Source organism: Microcaecilia unicolor, chromosome 2 (genome assembly GCF_901765095.1).
Source record: "Microcaecilia unicolor chromosome 2, aMicUni1.1, whole genome shotgun sequence".
Taxonomy (NCBI): Eukaryota; Metazoa; Chordata; class Amphibia; order Gymnophiona; family Siphonopidae; genus Microcaecilia; species Microcaecilia unicolor.
The window spans coordinates 504,952,326-504,971,439 of record NC_044032.1 but is presented as its reverse complement, the minus strand read 5'-3'; the positions used below and the strand labels follow the sequence as shown (position 1 = coordinate 504,971,439).

Genomic DNA, 19,114 nt, shown 5'->3' with positions numbered 1-19,114 from the left:
ATGCACAGCCTTCACATATTTGAAGATATGTTACATCATTGCCATGTATTATCAGCTTCTATAAAAGTTATTCCACTGTCATGGGAGATTACTCATGCCACATTGGTAACAAAGGATTTGAGATATTTCTTTCTATTTAAATGCTTTATTTTTGGGTTTAATCAAACAACAAAATAGTATTATAATCATTCTGGAGAAAGGATTTGGCATGCTTGTCATGGTGACAACCAATCATTCTATACTGCTGCTGCTAGTTTCAAAGAACCTAATCTGCATAAGGGATTCATATACAGAGGATACAGGACAGAGGATGGGAGAGAGCAGAGAATAATTGTCAAGTAGTTGATGCTGTCAGAATCAAAGAAGAGGTAAGAGACAAAAATGCAGTTACTGTCAGTCTGGGGGGATAGCCAGAAAACTTGAGAAGATCTCTAGTTGCCACTAAGGCACTGATATTGAAACCTATTGAAAAGGTTGGGAAATAAAAGATATGTGAAAAGAACTAGTGTGATGGAAACAGAGAGGGGACTGGAAAGGTGGAATAGGATCTCATCTACTATCTTATGACCTACCAACCGCCCCCGAGGTTGGTATTATTTCAACCACTATTTTCCTTTAGTGCTTTCAACAATTTGACAGTAACTAGTATGTTTCAGCTTGGCCATCTTACTGTATGCTGTTAATTTAAGCTAGATCAATCTGAGTTGTAAAAATTAAAAGTATTAACACTTTATGTTGTACTATGGACCATGATTTCCATCGTTAAAAAGCTGTTATGTGGATATTTACGCAACAACTGCAAAGAGCCAAGATGGTGCAGTCTAAGGCAGCATGCCATTGAGCTTTCTGTACCTGCAATTTTGCGGGAACAGCAATGGTGAAACGCAAAGGGAAACCCAGACTTACCCATATGAGTCTGGAGGTCCCTCGGTTCTGATGCAGCACATTTCGGGCTTCGTCATGACTGCACCTGGCTTAGTTGAACAGGCAGCAGTGCCTCTGGAAGAGGACAGAGCACAGCGTCCTTGACATGATCATTAGTCCCAAATGTCACAAGACACCTCTTCGACCCAGAAGCACAAGTGCCGCACCACTGCAGGAGAGACCGCTGACAGCTGAAGATGCTGCCACATCTGAACCCAAGGATGGGGCAGTGGCATTCCCACCTACTCTTGGTGGAAAAGAGTGGCTCTGAAGCTGTCCCAGAGATGGGAGTTGGTGTGGGACATCATCTTGTTGCCCATTCCGATAGGTAAGCAGTTAAAAGGAGTTTCCAGCTGCACTAGGAGGAGGAAGAAGCTGGAGACAGTTACCTTGGAGGAGTTATGGGACGCTGTTGTTAAGATAGAGGACTCCCTGCTTTTGAGGTTGGATCAGTTTCAGCAAGGAAGAAACTCTCTCCAATCACAGGTAACATGAACAAAGGACTTTAGCTATTGAGAATGATCAAATTTGGGAAGATTTACTAGCTGTTAAAGAAGTGCAAAGTGCTTTACTTAATGATCACACCATCACTCATCAAAAGCTAAAGACTTTGGAAAATTATGGTGTTTGAATTTTCAGTTCATTCTTTTTTTTTTTTTGCCATCAGATATATTAAAGAAATATATTTTTGAAGTTCTACACATTCCTAAAGAATCAATACCACCAATAACTTGGGTTTACTATGTGGTGAGGTACTCCCACTCAGGAAGAAAGGAAGGTCTGTCAGACAGTTTCAACCTCTACGGTTCTATAGAGGGGTCTTGTCCAGTGGTGTCTCATGCCACATCAATTGCTTCCTTTGCTTTAGAGCCAGGTCGTAACTGTCTCTTAAGGCTATCTTCATTACAAAGAAGCTAAATTTCTGGGGCAAAGTTCAGATATTTCCTGTGTAGAGCCACAGCAGCCCTAAAATCTGAACTACTGGCGCCCGGAAGGATATTTTTTATTCAGTTTTGTTTTCATGTAGATGCTTTATTAAGATGGAATGGAGGAGCGGCCTGATGGCAAGTTCAGTAGCCTGAGAACCAGGTTTGATTCCCATTGCAGCTCCTTGTGACTGTGCAAATCACTTAACTCTCCATTGCCCCAGGTACAAATTAAGTACCTGTATATAATATGCAAACTGTTTTGACTGTAACCACAGAAAGGTAGTATATCAAATCCAATCCCCTTTGATTCTAAGTCATACGTTTTTCTAGACCCAGAACAATTTAGGAATTTTCTACATGCAAGGAAACCTAAACTGATTTTGGCATCTACCCCCTTCCTCTAATTTGGCTTAGGTGCTGTATGTAGTAATAATAGTTCTAATTTGTAAGAAATTTCCTATGTTTTCTTTAATGAACTAGTTGATGAGACTCCAGCTAATTTGTATTTTCATAGATGCCTTCCTCCCCCCATTTTTCCAATGTTTTGTGGTATATTGTTCCTTGTTAATAATTTGTCTTTTGACTTGATTAGTTTTATTATAATTCAGAAGTGAGGAACTTTTTCCATTTATCAAGAATTATCTTGACTGTATTTGAAAACTTTACAAATAATTTTTAAAAAGAGCTTTTACGTGGTAACTGACCAAATTCATACAATATTTATGCAGCAGAAGATCCACTCACTGCTGACTCAAAGGAGAGACTAGAGAATGTATTTTTTTAAATAGTTCACGCATAAAAAGAACAATTTAGAAAGTATAATAAAAATATACAGTTTATTAAAACAATGAAGACATGAACAATGCACTAGCTGAATACAGTATAAGAAAGCATGATGGAGAAGCAATGTGGAAGATTAATGGAGCGTCATAGCTTTGTATTACTCAAATAATTTTAAAATTATGAATTTATAGTACACAATGACAAAACATTTATAGTGGCTCTAGCATTCAACCCTCCACTTCCACACACTCTTTTCCTCTCCCCCCTTCTCTTCCAGCATACACACTTTGATTTTGTCCCCCTTCTCAAGTGTTCTCATGCTCCCTCCTTGCCTCCCTGGCACACTCTCTCAACCCCCATCCCTTCCCTTCTCCCCAACACTCTTACTCTCCTCCCCACCAACACCCCCCACCCCCCCCCCCACCCCCACTTTCAGCACTATTGTTTTTTGCCGTGAATGGTTAGTTGATTTTGGGGGGCTCTGGGTAAAGATCATAACTAACCATTCACAGCATGTTTGTCCACTGAAAGTGGGGTGCGTATGTGTACCTCATGCTCCAGCGGGTTAAAATCTAGAACTGCCGGAAAACTTGGTTAGAGCAGTTAGCGTATGAAAAGTACATAGTCTGCTATTGAGATAGACATGGGTGGAAAACACACTGTCCTGGGATCGGTAGCAAGTAATCTTGCTACTATTTGGGATTCTGTCAGGTACCTGTGACCTGGATTGGCCACTGTTGGAATCAGAATACTGGGGTACATGGACCATCGGTCTGACCCAAGCCCTTTGTGGGTCCAAGCATATTACATATATAGATTGATAAACTTTCTTTATCATAAATTAAAAGTATATCTCAGATTGTTTTTTCTTTCCCTGTCAACACTGTGGCTCTCCATATAAGATAAATGTATTTTATTTCATATTGTATTGCTGAGGTATACTTAAAACAAAGGGATTCTTTTACTGAACTGCATTAAACACAACACCCAATTTACGCCACGTTAACTACTAGCACAGAGCTACATTAAGGTGTTTTGGATTATTTTTGCAGTTAGCACATGGTAACTGGGCATTACATGTTTTATTGTATCAGGAAACTTGGCATTGGCAGAGAAGCTGTTTGGCATTTAATGCACTACACTTTCTACTTGCTAACTGCCTAATACAGAGTTAACGTGGGACCACTTACCGCCTAAATAAGAGAAACTAAGGAGCCCTTTTACTAAAGCTTAGTGTGCGCTAATGGAATTAGCATTTGCTAAATACTGTCCATTTTATACCTATGGGCATCTCAGCATTTAGCACACATTAAATTCTGTTTGAGCGCACTAAGCTTTAGTAAATGGGTCCCTAAACTCTTCCATGTTAACCAACAGCATGCACTGCACTTTAATCTGAATGTTAGCATATGACCTGCAATAAAAAAAAGTGGAAATGCCCCCCCCCCCCCCGTAGGAGTCACATTAAATTTGCAGCTACTGTATGGTAAAATCCTGCATTAAGCTTGGTAAAAAAAAAAACCCCAAAGTTTATTTTGCACAGTAAATGTTTTAAGAAAAGCTGACTTCTTAGATATTACAATTCAAATAGTCAAACCCATAGTTCTACAAAACCTTCCCTCAGATAAGATTCTAACAAGCTTTAAAAAAAAAACCATACACCAGAGCCTTCATCATGTAAAATAAGTTATTCTTCTTTTTAGTTTTGACCTGCTAAGTCATGCTGCGAACTGTGCTACCATTCTGTATGTGCATAAGTCTAGTAGCCATACTGATTAGAGAAAACTATTGCCAGCTGACACATTTTCTAAAGCAATATAAGAAAATGACCATTTGAAAAAAAATAAAATATACAGGTCTCACATGCTCAACTGTTACATCAATCTATCACAACACACAAGGAAAGCACATACAAAAGTAAAATCCATGAAAATGCTATTATATACATTGTTTTATGTTTTGAAAGTAATTATTTTCTCTTTAAAATTGTTTTATCATCTTGAGCGTGAGAAATGCCACTTTTCTCATGACAACAGGGTAACAACTCCTGAAATAATATTTGTATAATTTAGTGGTCTCTGCCTTCCCTGTTCAACACCAGATTAATCCCAAGGATTTTTTTTTTTAGTTACATTTGTACCCCGTGCTTTCCCACTCATGGCAGGCTCAATGCATTTTCAAGCCAAAATGCTACTAAACCTTTAGAATTTATACACTCCAAGAACTGCATGTTCCATGCTCTACATCAGTGCCTTATAACCACAGGAAGCAACACGACATGAAGCCAGAACAGAGGCAGGCATGCAGCTAGTTTTCAATTACTGTGTACTGTTCTTTATCTTCTGTTTCTTCTGTTCTAGGGCTAGGGTGGTACTGGATCTTCCTCCTCTGTGGCTCGACTCGACACAAGTCAATAACTGGATTATTACAAAGTTGTTTTTTCAAGCTTCAAATTAGGCCCTGGTAAATATAGTTTTGCCACATTGAAAGGCAATGCCTGGATCTTTAAGAAAAAGGAAATTAAATTGTTACTATTCTGAAATTCAATAGTCTTTTTAAATATAAATGTAAGGGAGCGTTAACTTAAGCTTAAATACAGTTACACTATGTTTAAATATACATTCTAAACTTTTTTTTAATAGCAGCAATGCATAGTGGGGAAACAAAAACATATGCATGCATACAGGAAACAATATAGTTAACTGAGTTTAAATAGTACAGTAATCTAGATCTTACACTGTCTGCATACACTAGTGCTTAGTAAAAGAAAAAAAAAAGTTGAGGGTACAGGCAGACGGAGATGAGACAGTAAAACATTTTAGATGAGGAGGTTGTTGCATCAGCACCGACTCCATGGAAGGGAAATGGTCCTCTCAGCATTGATGCTTCTTGGGTACCGGTGATGCAGGTGTCACAAGCTCCTGGCATCATGCTTCAAAGAGGTCCAATGGCAGCAATTCTTCGCCTCCACTCAATGCATATCAGGGTCCCTCAGTGCCGACACTGAATCCTGTTGTCCTCGATATCGAATCTGACGATGCCCAGTCTGACAGAGCCCTATTGATGCCTGATGTCGAGGCAGGCGGAGACCTCCTCAGTGTTGGTGTGTCCCCAGTATCTAATGCAGCTCCACCAGCCATTGGGACTAATGCCTCCAATGCAGATGGACCGGACTTAGAAGCATCAAAAAGGTTTCTCACACCACGCTTCTCAACTTTTCATGGTCCTTTTCTGCATTTTAGGACAGGGTTCACAATTAGAGGTCTTGTGATCAGGTCCACTTGCGAGGGTCAGTCACAGACAGGACCTTGCCACACCAAGAACACTTCTTAAAACCAGCCACAGAGAAATCAAACGGCTCAATTTTTGTGTGTGTGTAAAAAATAAAGCCCGATGAGGGAGCTCAGACTTAATGGGGTCATGGATTGGCACCAAAATTAAAGGAAACTTGAAGGGCAGCAAAACTAAGGTAAAGAAGGGAAGATAAGGTCCCATGTACTCATGATGCAAAGGCCACAAGAAGGGAAGGCAAACTGCAATCCATCCCTACCACGGAAAGTGTTTCAGATTCTGTTTCCACACCCGCCATCTCCAGAACAAAGTTCTTCCATTTGACCTGTCCTAAACACCTAGAGTCCTTATAAAAGGCCTGGAAGTGGTAGTGGCTCACCTCTACCACCTGGGTCATTTGATCTTCCTGTATCTCAGTGATTGGCTCCTTGTGTTCTCCTTAGAAGTCCAGGTACTAAGCTCTGATGAACAAGATTGTGCAGCTTAACCAGTCTCTGGATTTTCTGATAAACTTTCAAAACTCAATTTTGTGCCCAATGAACATCATCTCTCTCCAAAGACATTCTCTCCATGACATGCTATGTCAGAAAGGTTTTCTTGCACATCATATTTCAGATAGAAGCCAGGTGAGGAACCAATAAACATTGTAGAAGCACTTGATTCAGTATCAAAAATGCTGTAGATCACTCAGACCATGGATTTTCCACATTCCTTCCTTTTGGTTACTAATAGAGTACTTCAGCCTTCTCTTTAGAGAGAGTGTCAGAAACATGACACATTGCTCACAGTACCTTGTAAGTACATGCCCATGAGGAGCCAGTAAGTAGCTATGCAAGATGTGAGCATAGCATTCTGAAAATGTTTCCTCACAAAACTCAAATACCTGACCTTTTCTCTCAGAGGGCACCGAAGAGTGAATCTTGGATATTAAGAGTGGATTCAACCACCAAGGCTTCACAAATTCAGCTTTCCGAACTCTGTGCATCAAGTTCACCTTCTTATTGATAGGTGATTATTGGGGGGGGGGGGGGGGATTCCTACATTCTCTTCTGCTTGTCCGTCAGGATTCTATGAATGGGCACTGTCACAACCTCCTGAAAAAAAAGGGGTGGGGGGAGGAACTAGAGGCTATCCAACTTTAACTCTGGGTTTATCCTTCATCTCTAACTTAAAAACAGAACGGTATGAACCATTTCCTTCAACAAAATAAAAAAATAAAATTTTAATGAATGAGTGCTCCTTTGGCGAGGATTTTCTTCTCTTGTGAGAGAGGGAGGGATCTGATGGTAATTCGGAAGATCCCTCTTCAGAATAGACCTCTCAGTCATAATTCCAGAAATGCTCATAGTCTGACCCAGAAAACATTCCAGACGAGAAGTCCGAGTCTCTGCCTATCTACTGACATTAGATTCAGGTCTTGAGCATGGGCTTTGAGTTATCGGGGACCTCTGATGCACCTGCAAAGCCTCCTCCCCTGATGGACTGGAGATGGGCACCAGTGCGTAGAGCTTGACCCTTCAAGGTCTTGGTGTACGTGTCTCCCCTGCAGTCAGTGCATGGGTCTCAATGACAGACTGGGCAGTTCTCTGTCTCAATACCATTAATGTCAAAGCTGCAGCATCACATTTTGTATTTACAAAGGAATGTCTTACAAGCCACCTCCATATAACAGACTTCAAAATTTTGCTTGCATAAATTCAATTCAGTAATATTCAGTCACATATGGAACTTGCTGCTTTTTGCAAATGCTGTCTTGCAATTGGGCTACATATATGGCTGGTTATATTACAAAATTAAAATCTCTTGCTTTCACCAACTGAAGCAGATTTGTTGAGAACCCCTTGGTAAAATAGGAACTGTTGCATTCTGTGAACAGGATGAAAAAATGCACATTCTGTTCAATCATCTTTATTAATTTCAGTACAGATTCATATAATGTCTTAAACAGTTACCTAATATTTGTAGGCATATTTTAAAAAATACTGAACCTTCGAGTTCGTGTTACTCAACAGATTTCCTTCAGCAACTAATAATGTTCAAGTACACTCACCTTTTTCTGAAGACAAATTATCCTAGGAGTGATATAAACATCACCATGCCCATAAATTGAGTAAACAGTAGGAAAGGTGTGAAAAATGACCATACAGGCCAAAAGGTTATGTTGTAGCTGTTAAAAAAAATTTGAACAATTTGAAATTAATGACACTGTCATATCATAATACAAACTGAGCTGAAATTTAAAAAATTAAATAAGAGCATGAAATGGAGACAATAAGAAACGTTCTGAACATAATTCATAAGTTTATAGGAGCACAAAACTTAAGAGCAAGGGCCTGTTTTATCAAATATTTCCCAAATAAAAAATAGGAGATAGCTGATAAACTATGTATATGCGTATCAAGCTCAGGTCTTTGAGGACCATAAAGAAGTCCAATTATCACCATAACCACAACTGTAAATTAACTATTAAAATCCTTCCTAAATTTTCAGTGTAGATGTTTTGAAAACTGGATTTGGTTGTGAGTCACACAAACTAGGCTGACAACTTTGTATGAAGTCTTCCCCGTAGAACACTTTACTCTTCTTTCTCAAAAGGCACAACACTGATATCAGTCAGGCATGACATTTTTCTTACAACAGTTAACAATAATGTAACTATTGGCAGGCAAAATCTTAAAGACAGAAGTAGACAGAAACCACTAAAGAAGAACGAAGGATTATTGTAATTTCTACTCCAGGGTTAACAAATAAGTTCTAAAATATACAACTGTGAACTGGATATGTAAGATCTTAACCAGATCTCTGATAGGTGGTATATCAAAATATGAATAAATTTAGAAAACAAAGGTTAATGAAACATTTAAAAATAAATTGAGCCTTCTAATGGAAATTTGATAGTCATATACTTATCTAAAATTGGCAGCAGTTAAATGGAGAGTAGTGAGCTATCTTTTTGCTCTTCTTCAACTAGTTAACTAATTTTTTCACTCAATTATCAAGAGGCCTCTGTGATGAAGAAAAAGCTACAACACAACACATTGGGGGACATGTGCTGCAGACATTAACATGACATTATGTAGATTATGCCAAAATTAATTTTATATCTATCGTGTGGCTTTGATTTTGATGAATGTGTTATCAGCATAGAAACACCAGCCTTGTGCCACTCTGTAAAAGAATTCACCTGTTTTAAATTAATGGAAAAAATGTTTAACAATTTTGTGAGATCTAGGTTACCTGTAACCTTCTGCATTATGAAGCTTGAATACATGCTGACTTAATTGTTGTTCTTATTATTTAGATTTGCTAAAACCGCCTTTTTTACAATGCAATTCAAAGCGATGAACAAGAACAAGAAAATAATCTAAAAGCACTACAGTTACAGGTATAAACTCAAACTCTTGAGCCCAAACAAAATTCAAGGAGAGAAGAATCCCACTCCCAAATATATAATAAAGTGAAGTGCAGTGCATATACAACATATCGATAACATAGGTAAATGAAAATAGCTTATATATTTTATTTCCCAATTTACAAAATCCTGATGATACAAGGTTATGTTTTTGAAGCTTTTTGTATTATGCACATTTAAGCACCTGAATTCTGGAAGTACGCAAGTAGCAGCCAATTACACATTAGACTCTGGATGCACATCTTAATAATTTAGATCTTTAGCCCACCTTTCCAAATAACGCTCAAGATGGCTTAAGGTGTCATTATTAGTTGAGGTCTCCCACGTTCTTATTTGTGTATCTCTCAAGACCTCATAAATGGGGATCAAGGAATTGAAGGATGTCCAACATGACTTCCTTGGATTCCTCTTCATTCTTTTACTGGGAGTCAGTGGTGCCTGCCACTTTAGGTAAAAAGCTGCTTTCTGGGGTAGATTTACTTCTTTCCTGGGAAAGTGGGGTGTCAAAGAAACCAGCGGAGCCCTCCCTTTCAAAGGAGGGTGCTGGTTTACAATCAGAACCTCAAAATGCTCAGAATTTGACCTAAAGAAATTTTCTAATGAAGAAGTCTGTACCTATGCCTAACAAACTGCCAAGACCTCAATCAGGGAACTTCTTATCTGCCTGCTACTAGACCTCGATGTTCATTAAGTCTTCATGGAAACTCCTCCACCAACGCACCTGATATGGACATTAGAGTGGCTCACAGATTCACATGCCCTTCTGGGCCCTAGTGCTATGAAAATCCTGCAAGTATTGCATGAACTTCAGAGACTCACATAAGCTCCATATGTCTCAATGCCAAATGTTCCTGGTGCAAGAATAGTACACTAAGCTGCTGGTAGATAAGCCACTTCTGGAATTCTCCTATCCAGCTTTCTGTCCGATCCAACCCTCTTACATTCCCAAATACCTCCTCAAAGACTGGCAATGTCAAGACTGAAAGTGGCTAAGTAAGAATAGCCACATCTTCGTAGGTTACCCGAGTTATATTGATGGCTTGGCCCTGACCTTTCAAATCTGCTGCACTGCTTCTAATGTTGATGAAGATAAGCAATCCTCTCTTCAAAGGTGTTTTGCAGATTTGACAGCCCGCAATATTTGGATGCAACTAAGAACCACTGTTCTCTCTAAGCTGCGCAGCCACGCATCATTTTGTATTTCAGGACTGCCGTGCAGCAAAAGCAGCATTCCCTCATTTCCTTCCCACCGCTACTGCTCCAAATGAGCAGCAGCAAAACAGCATCCATTGCTCTCACCCCCTCTGTCACCTTCCTGTTCCAGAGCAGAGCCAGTACTCGCACATATAGATTCTGCGGCCCAGCCAGAGTGATAGGTGTTGTTTTCCTGCTCTTGGGATGTCTGGGTGTGTGTAGGGAGGGGGGGGGGGTGAAAAAGAGACAGGAGGGAGATAGTGATGGAAGGGGGTGGAAAGAAAAGGAGATGCTGTATGAAAAGGAGAGAGGGGGGGTCAGACTCTGTATAGAAGGGAGGGAGACAAAGAGAGCAGATATTGACAGACAAAAAGAAAGAGAGGAGGGAGATAATGACGGAAGGAGAAAAAGAGGGGGGAGACACTGATGGAAGAGGACAGCGAGAAAGAGGGACAGACACTGTATACAAGGGGGAGACAAAGAGGGCAGATACCAGATGGAAGAGGAGAGAGAAAGAAGGCAGAGTTTGGGCGGAAGAAACAGAGAGGAAGGAGATAATGATGGAAGGAGAGAAGAGAAAGGGGAGATGGATGGCAAGGGGAGTGGGGAGATACAGGAGGGAGATAGTTGTGGAAGGGGAGGGAGAGAGGAAACACTGGATGGGAGGGGCAGATGCTGAATAGAAGGGGGAGACAAAGAGGGCAGATGTTGGGGTGGGGAGGGAGATTATGATGGAAGAGGAAAGGGGGACAGAAAGAGGGCAGACGCTGGATGGAAGAGGAGAAAGAGGCCAGAGTTAATGAAAGACTGGGGAATAAAGGAAAGTGGAATAGGGGAGTCAGGGTGAGGGAAAGAGGCCGAAAGCTGCAGGCACACAGTAAAAAAAAAAAAAAGGGAAATTGAAGACTAGATAGTAAGAATGAATTAAATCTGGAAAGACATGCAAAAAAATAAACTGAAGAAAGCTGAAAGGAAAAGGAAGAGAGAAAAATACCAAATGGACAGGAAATCCTGGCAAAAGAGTTGAGAGAAGATGGAGGAAAGCAGACACCAGAGACAGACCAACACCATTAGAAAAAGTAAACAGACAAAGATAGAAAAAATAATTTTATTTTTAGTTTAGGATAAAGTAGTGTGGTAGCCATGTTAATGAAGGTTACTAAATATAAACAGAAAACTGAAATAAGGTGATAACCTTTTACTGGACTAATTTAAATACATTTTGCCTGTCGGAGACCAAAACCTCTTTTCTCAGGTCAGGATAGGATAACATAACAGCAGCAAACTGTCCTGACCTGAGGAAGGAGTTTTGGCCTTTGAAAGCTAACTGAAAAATGTTTTAAGTTAGTCCAATAAAATAGTATGGGATCTTATTTTCCATTTTTTGTTTTATTCGGGAAGGCAGCTGGTAGACAGTGAAGGGGGTCCTTCCTTGCCATGTTCGAAAGTGCCCCTACTGCCCCTCCCCTTTTAAAGAGATTGCTCCCCTTTCATGAGCATCAGTTCCCTCTAAGCTACACTTTACATCCAATGGATGAGTAAAATTCAGAGTAGCTATAAACATATACTTAAACTACAAGCAAACAGAGAAAAAGCATGCAGAGCGTTTCTCATGGGATTCTTTCCAACTTCCCTGTGAATGCTTATGAATGTGTCTCACACACCAGACATGATTTTTGAGAATTTAGAATTTTTTTTAGAAAGCATATTACTTAGCCTACAAATAGACCCTATTCCATAGTCAGACCATTTTAAAATTGTTATGTATTGGGCAGCTGTTAAAATTTTGCCAAGGAGTGAGACTTTTTACTATTTTTCTTGAGATGAATATAAACTCTCATATAGCATATCACTTAGGATTTCTAAATATCAGGACCTCTCTGCTTCAACTATTGAAGCAGCAGCTTTACAGTGGAACATGTCTAGGAGTAAGGATTTTGAAAAAGTTGCTCCTTTAGAGGAAAAATATATGATACACAAATATTGTGCTCTATTGTTCTCCTCTTCTTTAAAACTGGAAAAGCAAAAATTAAGACCCTTAGAGCATAAATGGAGAACCAATTCTACAGATGAGAACAAAGCATTATTTCTACAAGTATTTACATGATATCAGTCACTCTTACTTGCAGTTTAAAAAAAAAAAAGAAGTACTAAATTTGCAACCTGTGACAGGCTGTAAAGATTTTTTTTTCTTTTGTGAAGACTAACTATAAACAATTCTAAAAAAATTAGTAGAAATCCATGCATAGACTTTTGCAGATGTCTGTTCTTCAAAAACTGCTAATATAATGCAGGTCTTTGATTCTTTGCCATTTCCTGCTCTTGATCAATGTTATCATAGTGATTCAGATGAATGTGAAGATTTTCTTCCAGTTTCTATGAAACAGGTGTCACAGGTTATCAAGAAGTTGATTAATACATTTAGTAAACTAGACCCTTGTCCAGTTTCTGTTTTTAAAGTGATGAGCTAAACATTAGCTGATTCAGTAACTAGTCTTGTAAATAGCTCTCTCCCTCTCCCTCTGAAGGGGTGATGCCACAATGTTTAAAAAGAGTCTCTATTACTCTACTTTTAAAGAATGAAAAATTAGGTGCTCTAGTACCAAATAATTATTGTCCTGTTTCTTCCATTCTTTTTTTTAGCTAAAGTCTTAGAGAAGTTTTGTTCTTCAGCATTACAAGACTTTATAGATCGACATAATTTACTTGACAAATATCAATTTGACGTTCAGCCAAAATACAAAACAGAAACACTTTTAATATCTACTTGCGATGATATAAAACTTGGTTTTGATTGTGGGTCCCAATATTATGGCACCTTTGGACATATCGGCCACGTTTGCAGCAGTCAACCATAGAATTTTGCTTGACTGAGCTATGGTCTGTCTGGTAAGAGTACTGGTATGGTTTAACTCTTTTTTACCCAACCACTCTGGTCAAGTAAGAGAAACCAGGATGTTCCTTCTTGGACCCTCTTAGAATCTGGTGTTCCACAGGGATCAGTCCTTTCAGCTGTTCTCTAATCTATATATGATACCAATTTGCAAATTATTGACCTGTTTAGGCTTATAATACAAGATGTATGCAGATCTACAATTTTGTTTGCCCTATTGACACTATGTTTGATAAAGCCTTGAAACATTTGACTCATTCTATAGGTCTGATCTAAAGGTGGTAGCAGTGAATAAATTTCAAATGAACGTTGCAAAAACAAGTTTTGGAAACCAGGAATGATAACTGTCCTACCAGTTTTCTTATTGATGAGTGTAGTGTACCAATTATCAGAAATTTGGTATTTGGGTGTCCTTTTGGACTCTTCTCTATCTTTCAAACGGTGCAAAACACAGCAGCCAGACTCATATTTGGAAAAGCGAAATATGAAAGCGCCAAACCTCTAAGAGAAAAACTACACTGGCTCCCATTAAAAGAACGAATTGTGTTCAAAGTCTGCACCCTGGTCCACAAAATCATCTACGTGGAAGCCCCGACCTACATGTCAGACCTTATAGACCTGCCTATCAGAAACGCAAAAAGATCATCACGCACATTCCTCAATCTCCACTATCCTAATTGTAAAGGGCTAAAATATAAATCCACATACGCGACCAGTTTCTCATACATCTGCACACAGCTATGGAACGCACTACCGAAGGCCATAAAAACAACACAAGACCTAACCATCTTCCGAAGGCTACTGAAAACAGATCTTTTAAGAAAGCATACCATAAACATCCATCTTTAAACACTACATAAGGTAAAATTATGTATCATACCTGATAATTTTCTTTCCATTAATCATAGCTGATCAATCCATAGACTGGTGGGTTGTGTCCATCTACCAGCAGGTGGAGATAGAGAGCAAACTTTTGCCTCCCTATATGTGGTCATGTGCTGCCGGAAACTCCTCAGTATGTCGATATCAAAGCTCCATCCGCAGGACTCAGCACTTAGAGAATTACACCCACAAAGGGACACTCTGCCCAGCTCACCACCGCCGAAACAGGGGAGGGGAATTAACCCAGCTCATCCCCACACAAGTGGGGGAGGGGAATCCGTCCAGCTCATCCCCGCGGAGCGGGGGAGGGACACCACCCCGCCGATGCGGGGGGGATCTGGCTTATCCTGCAACCGCAACCGCGGGAGGAGCTGACTGACCCTAACACCGCCGAAGCGGGAGGGGTACAAAGCTGCCCTACAGCCGCACGAAGCGGGAGGGAGTGCCGGCAGAATTTAAGTCTCAATTCAGCCCCGTAAAACGGAGGGGAGAGGAATGCAGCAGCTCACTGTAACACAAACTCGTCTCAACTCTTGAAGGATCCAAGTGAAAAAACTTGAACACGAAGTCCTCCTGAAGTAACTGAAGACTAAACTTGAACCTAAAATTCAACCAGAATATAAACAGTACAGATATCTGGGAGGGGCTATGGATTGATCAGCTATGATTAATGGAAAGAAAATTATCAGGTATGATACATAATTTTACCTTCCATATCATCATGCTGATCAATCCATAGACTGGTGGGATGTACCGAAGCAGTACTCACCCAGGGCGGGACATTGAAATCCCTGACCTCAACACTGAGGCTCCAAACCGGGCCTCCGCCCGAGCAGCCACAGTCAAGCGGTAATGCTTGGAGAATGTATGGGCCGATGCCCAAGTTGCCGCCTTGCATATCTCTTCCAAGGAGACGGACCCGGCCTCTGCCATTGAGGCCGCCTGAGCTCTTGTGGAGTGAGCCTTCAGCTGGATAGGCGGCACCTTCCCCGCGGCCACATAAGCCGCTGCAATGGCTTCCTTGACCCATCTTGCCACTGTAGGCTTAGCAGCCTGCAGACCCTTACGAGGACCTGCAAACAGGACAAACAGATGATCCGATTTCCGGAAATCATTGGTCACTTCCAAGTATCTGATGATGACACGTCTCACATCAAGATATTTGAGAGCAGAGTATTCCTCTGGGTAGTCCTCCCTACGAAAGGAAGGGAGACAGAGCTGCTGATTCACATGGAAGCGAGAAACAATCTTGGGCAGGAAGGAAGGCACTGTGCCAATAGTCACTCCTGCCTCAGTGAACTGCAGAAAAGGCTCTCGACATGAGAGCGCCTGGAGCTCGGAAACTCTTCTGGCTGAAGTGATAGCCACCAAAAAGACTGCTTTCAACGTCAGGTCTTTCAGAGATGCCCTCGACAAGGGTTCAAAAGGCGGCTTCTGCAATGCTCTTAGCACCAGGTTGAGATTCCACACAGGCACCACAGAGTGCAGAGGAGGGCGCAGGTGATTAACTCCCTTGAGAAAGCGCACCACATCTGGCTGTGAAGCCAGGGAAACACGCTTCAGGCGGCCCCTGAAGCAAGTCAGAGCCGCTACCTGGACTTTAAGGGAACTGAGCGACAGGCCTTTCTCCAGACCTTCTTGCAGGAACGCCAACACTGAAGAAATTGCAGCAGTGAAGGGAGAAAGTGAGCCTGCTTCACACCACGCTGCAAAGATACGCCAAACCCTGGCGTAAGCAGTAGAAGTAGAGCGCTTCCTCGCTCTCAGCATAGTGGCGATGACCTTGTCTGAGAAGCCCTTCTTTCTCAGACGCTGCCGCTCAATAGCCAGGCCGTAAGACCAAAGGGGGAGGGATCCTCCATCACCACGGGACCCTGATGCAACAGGCCCTGCTCCACTGGCAGCCGCAGAGGATCGTCGACTGAGAGCCTGATCAAGTCCGCATACCAGGGACGTCTGGGCCAATCCGGACCCACCAGGATTATCCGGCCCGGATGCTTTGCCACCCGGTCTAGCACCCTGCCCAACATGGGCCAGGGCGGGAACACATAGAGAAGCTCTTGTGTCGGCCACTGTTGGAGAAGAGCATCTACTCCCAGGGATCGAGGGTCCCGTCCTCTGCTGAAAAAGCGCGGCACTTGGCAATTGGCCGATGACGCCATCAGATCTAGGCTCGGCTGGCCCCAGCGCTTCGTGATGTCCAAGAACGCCTGAGCAGATAGCTGCCACTCTCCGGGCTCCAAGGTATGGTGACTGAGAAAGTCCGCCTTGACATTCATGACTCCGGCAATGTGGGCCGCTGACAGCTGTTCCAGGTTCACTTCCGCCCACTGGCATAGATTCATGGCCTCCTTGGCTAGAGGGGCGCTCTTGGTACCTCCCTGGCGGTTGACATAGGCCACAGCCGTGGCATTGTCCGACAGGACCCGTACTGGCTTCAACGCCAGTACCGGGATGAACTCCAAAAGCGCCAACCGAATGGCTCTGAGTTCCAGGAGGTTGATAGACCACTTTGCCTCTGCAGGAGACCAGAGCCCCTGCGCTGTCCTTCCCAAGCAGTGGGCTCCCCAGCCCGACAAAGAGGCGTCCGTCGTGACAACAATCCACTCCGGGGTCACCAGAGGTATTCCCGCAGACAACTTGTCTGTCTGCATCCACCAGCTCAGCGCCTTGCGCACTGCTGGGTCCAAGGGAAGGCGCACAGCATAATCCTCCGACATCGGAGTCCAGCGCCGCAGCAGAGAGTGTTGTAGTGGTCTCATATGAGCCCTGGCCCAGGGCACTACTTCCATCGTGGCCGTCATAGAGCCCAACAGCTGCACATAGTCCCAAGCCCGAAGAGGAGAGGCTACTAGGAACTGGTCCACCTGAGCCTGAAGCTTGACAATCCGATTGTCTGGCAGGAACACTCTGCCCACTTGGGTGTCGAATCGAACTCCCAGATACTCCAGGGACTGAGTCGGGCGCAGCTGGCTCTTCTCCCAGTTGATGATCCACCCCAGGGAGCTCAAAAGAGCAACCACCCGGTCCACAGCTTTGCCGCACTCTGCATAAGAGGGGGCTCGGATCAACCAGTCGTCCAGATAAGGATGGACTTGTACTCCTTCCTTCCTCAGGAAGGCCGCGATGACCACCATTACTTTGGAGAAGGTCCGCGGAGCAGTAGCCAACCCGAACGGGAGGGCTCTGAACTGGAAGTGTCGGCCCAGGACTGCAAAACGCAGAAAGCGTTAATGAGGAGGCCAGATGGGAATATGCAAGTACGCTTCCTTGATGTCCAAGGATGCCAGGTACTCCCCTGCCTTCACTGCCGCTATAACAGAGCGGAGAGTCTCCATGCGAAAGTGCCGAACTTTCAAGGCCCGATTGACCCCTTTGAGGTCGAGGATGGGCCGTACAGAACCTCCTTTCTTTGGTACCACAAAGTAAATGGAGTAACGCCCCTTGCCAAGCTGATTTTCTGGCACCGGAACGACCGCACCCAGGCGGATCAGATTGTCCAAGGTCTGCTGCACTGCCACAGCTTTGACCGGAGACTTGCAGGGAGAGAGTACAAACCCGTCTCTTAAGGGTCGGCAGAACTCTAGCTTGTAGCCGTCTCTGATGACTTCCAGCACCCAAGCGTCTGAAGTTATTGTGGTCCACTCGCCCAGAAACGAGGACAGCCGTCCTCCAATCTGCACTGGGGCGTGGACCAAGTCCCCGTCATTGGGTACGAGACCCTGGGGGAGGACCGGAGGGAGCACCTCCGGGACGGCGGTCTCTGCGAAAGGAATGCTGCTTGGGGGAGAAGTTCCTCTTGAAGGAAGAGGAGGCAGAGGAGCCCGACCTGCCCGGGCGGTACCGACGGGCTTCCTGAAACCGTCCTCTGGAGGTACCGGGGCGAGTACTAGCCCGAGCCCTGACCTCTGGTAACTTCTTGCCCTTAGACGTGCCGAGATCGGTCACGATTTTGTCCAGCTCGACCCCAAAGAGCAGCTTGCCTTTAAAAGGCAATCTAGCCAGGCGGGATTTAGAGGCGTGGTCAGCAGACCAATCCTTCAGCCAAAGCCACCGCCGCGCAGAGATTGTCTGAGCCATGCCTTTAGCTGAGGCCCTCAAGACATCATACAGCAAGTCTGCCAAGTAGGCTAAGCCCGATTCCAGGGCCGGCCAATCAGCCCTCAAGGAAGGATCCGAGGGGGAAGCCCGCTGCACCATAGTCAGGCACGCTCTGGCCACATAGGAGCCGCAAACTGAAGCCTGCAAACTTAAAGCAGCCGCCTCAAAGGACGACCTTAAGGCCGCCTCCAATCTTCTGTCTTGGGCGTCCTTTAGGGCCGTGCCACCTTCCACCGGCAACGCCGTTTTCTTAGTCACCGCAGTGATTAAAGAATCCACGGTAGGCCACAGATAGGCCTCACGTTTACTTTCAGGCAAAGGATAGAGGCGGGACATAGCCCTAGCCACTTTAAGGCTCGCTTCCGGGACATCTCATTGAGCCGAAATTAAGGTGTACATGGCATCATGCACGTGGAAGGTTCTAGGCGGGCGCTTCGTCCCCAGCATAATGGCAGAGCCAACAGGGGCTGAGGGAGAGACGTCCTCCGGAGAGGAAATCTTCAAAATGCCCATGGCCTGCACTAACAGGTTGGGCAAATCCTCTGAGCTAAAGAGCCATGCTGCAGAGGGGTCATCCGCTCCATCCGGGCGGGGATCCGTCTCCTCCAAGGAATCCGCAAAGGACCGTTGGGAGAACTCAGATACGCTGCCCTCATCAACATCGGAGGAGACAAAGTCCTCCAAGGCCTGGGAATCAACCCGAGG

At 43.4% G+C, this 19,114-nt stretch overlaps 1 protein-coding gene across 2 annotated transcripts in view; it reads right to left on the bottom strand.

Annotated features, from left to right (window-relative positions):
- Window positions 1-5,079: 5,079 nt before the first annotated feature.
- TMEM128 (transmembrane protein 128) overlaps window positions 5,080-19,114 on the bottom strand; it is a 38,253-nt gene continuing 24,218 nt past the window's right edge. For both annotated transcript variants that reach the window (XM_030192598.1, XM_030192599.1), the window contains exons 4-5: window positions 7,978-8,094; window positions 5,080-5,139 (exon numbers count right to left, since the gene is read on the bottom strand). In XM_030192598.1, the coding sequence (XP_030048458.1) occupies window positions 7,995-8,094 (100 nt within the window). In that variant the 3' untranslated portion in view covers window positions 5,080-5,139; window positions 7,978-7,994. The remainder of the gene's footprint in view (window positions 5,140-7,977; window positions 8,095-19,114) is intronic.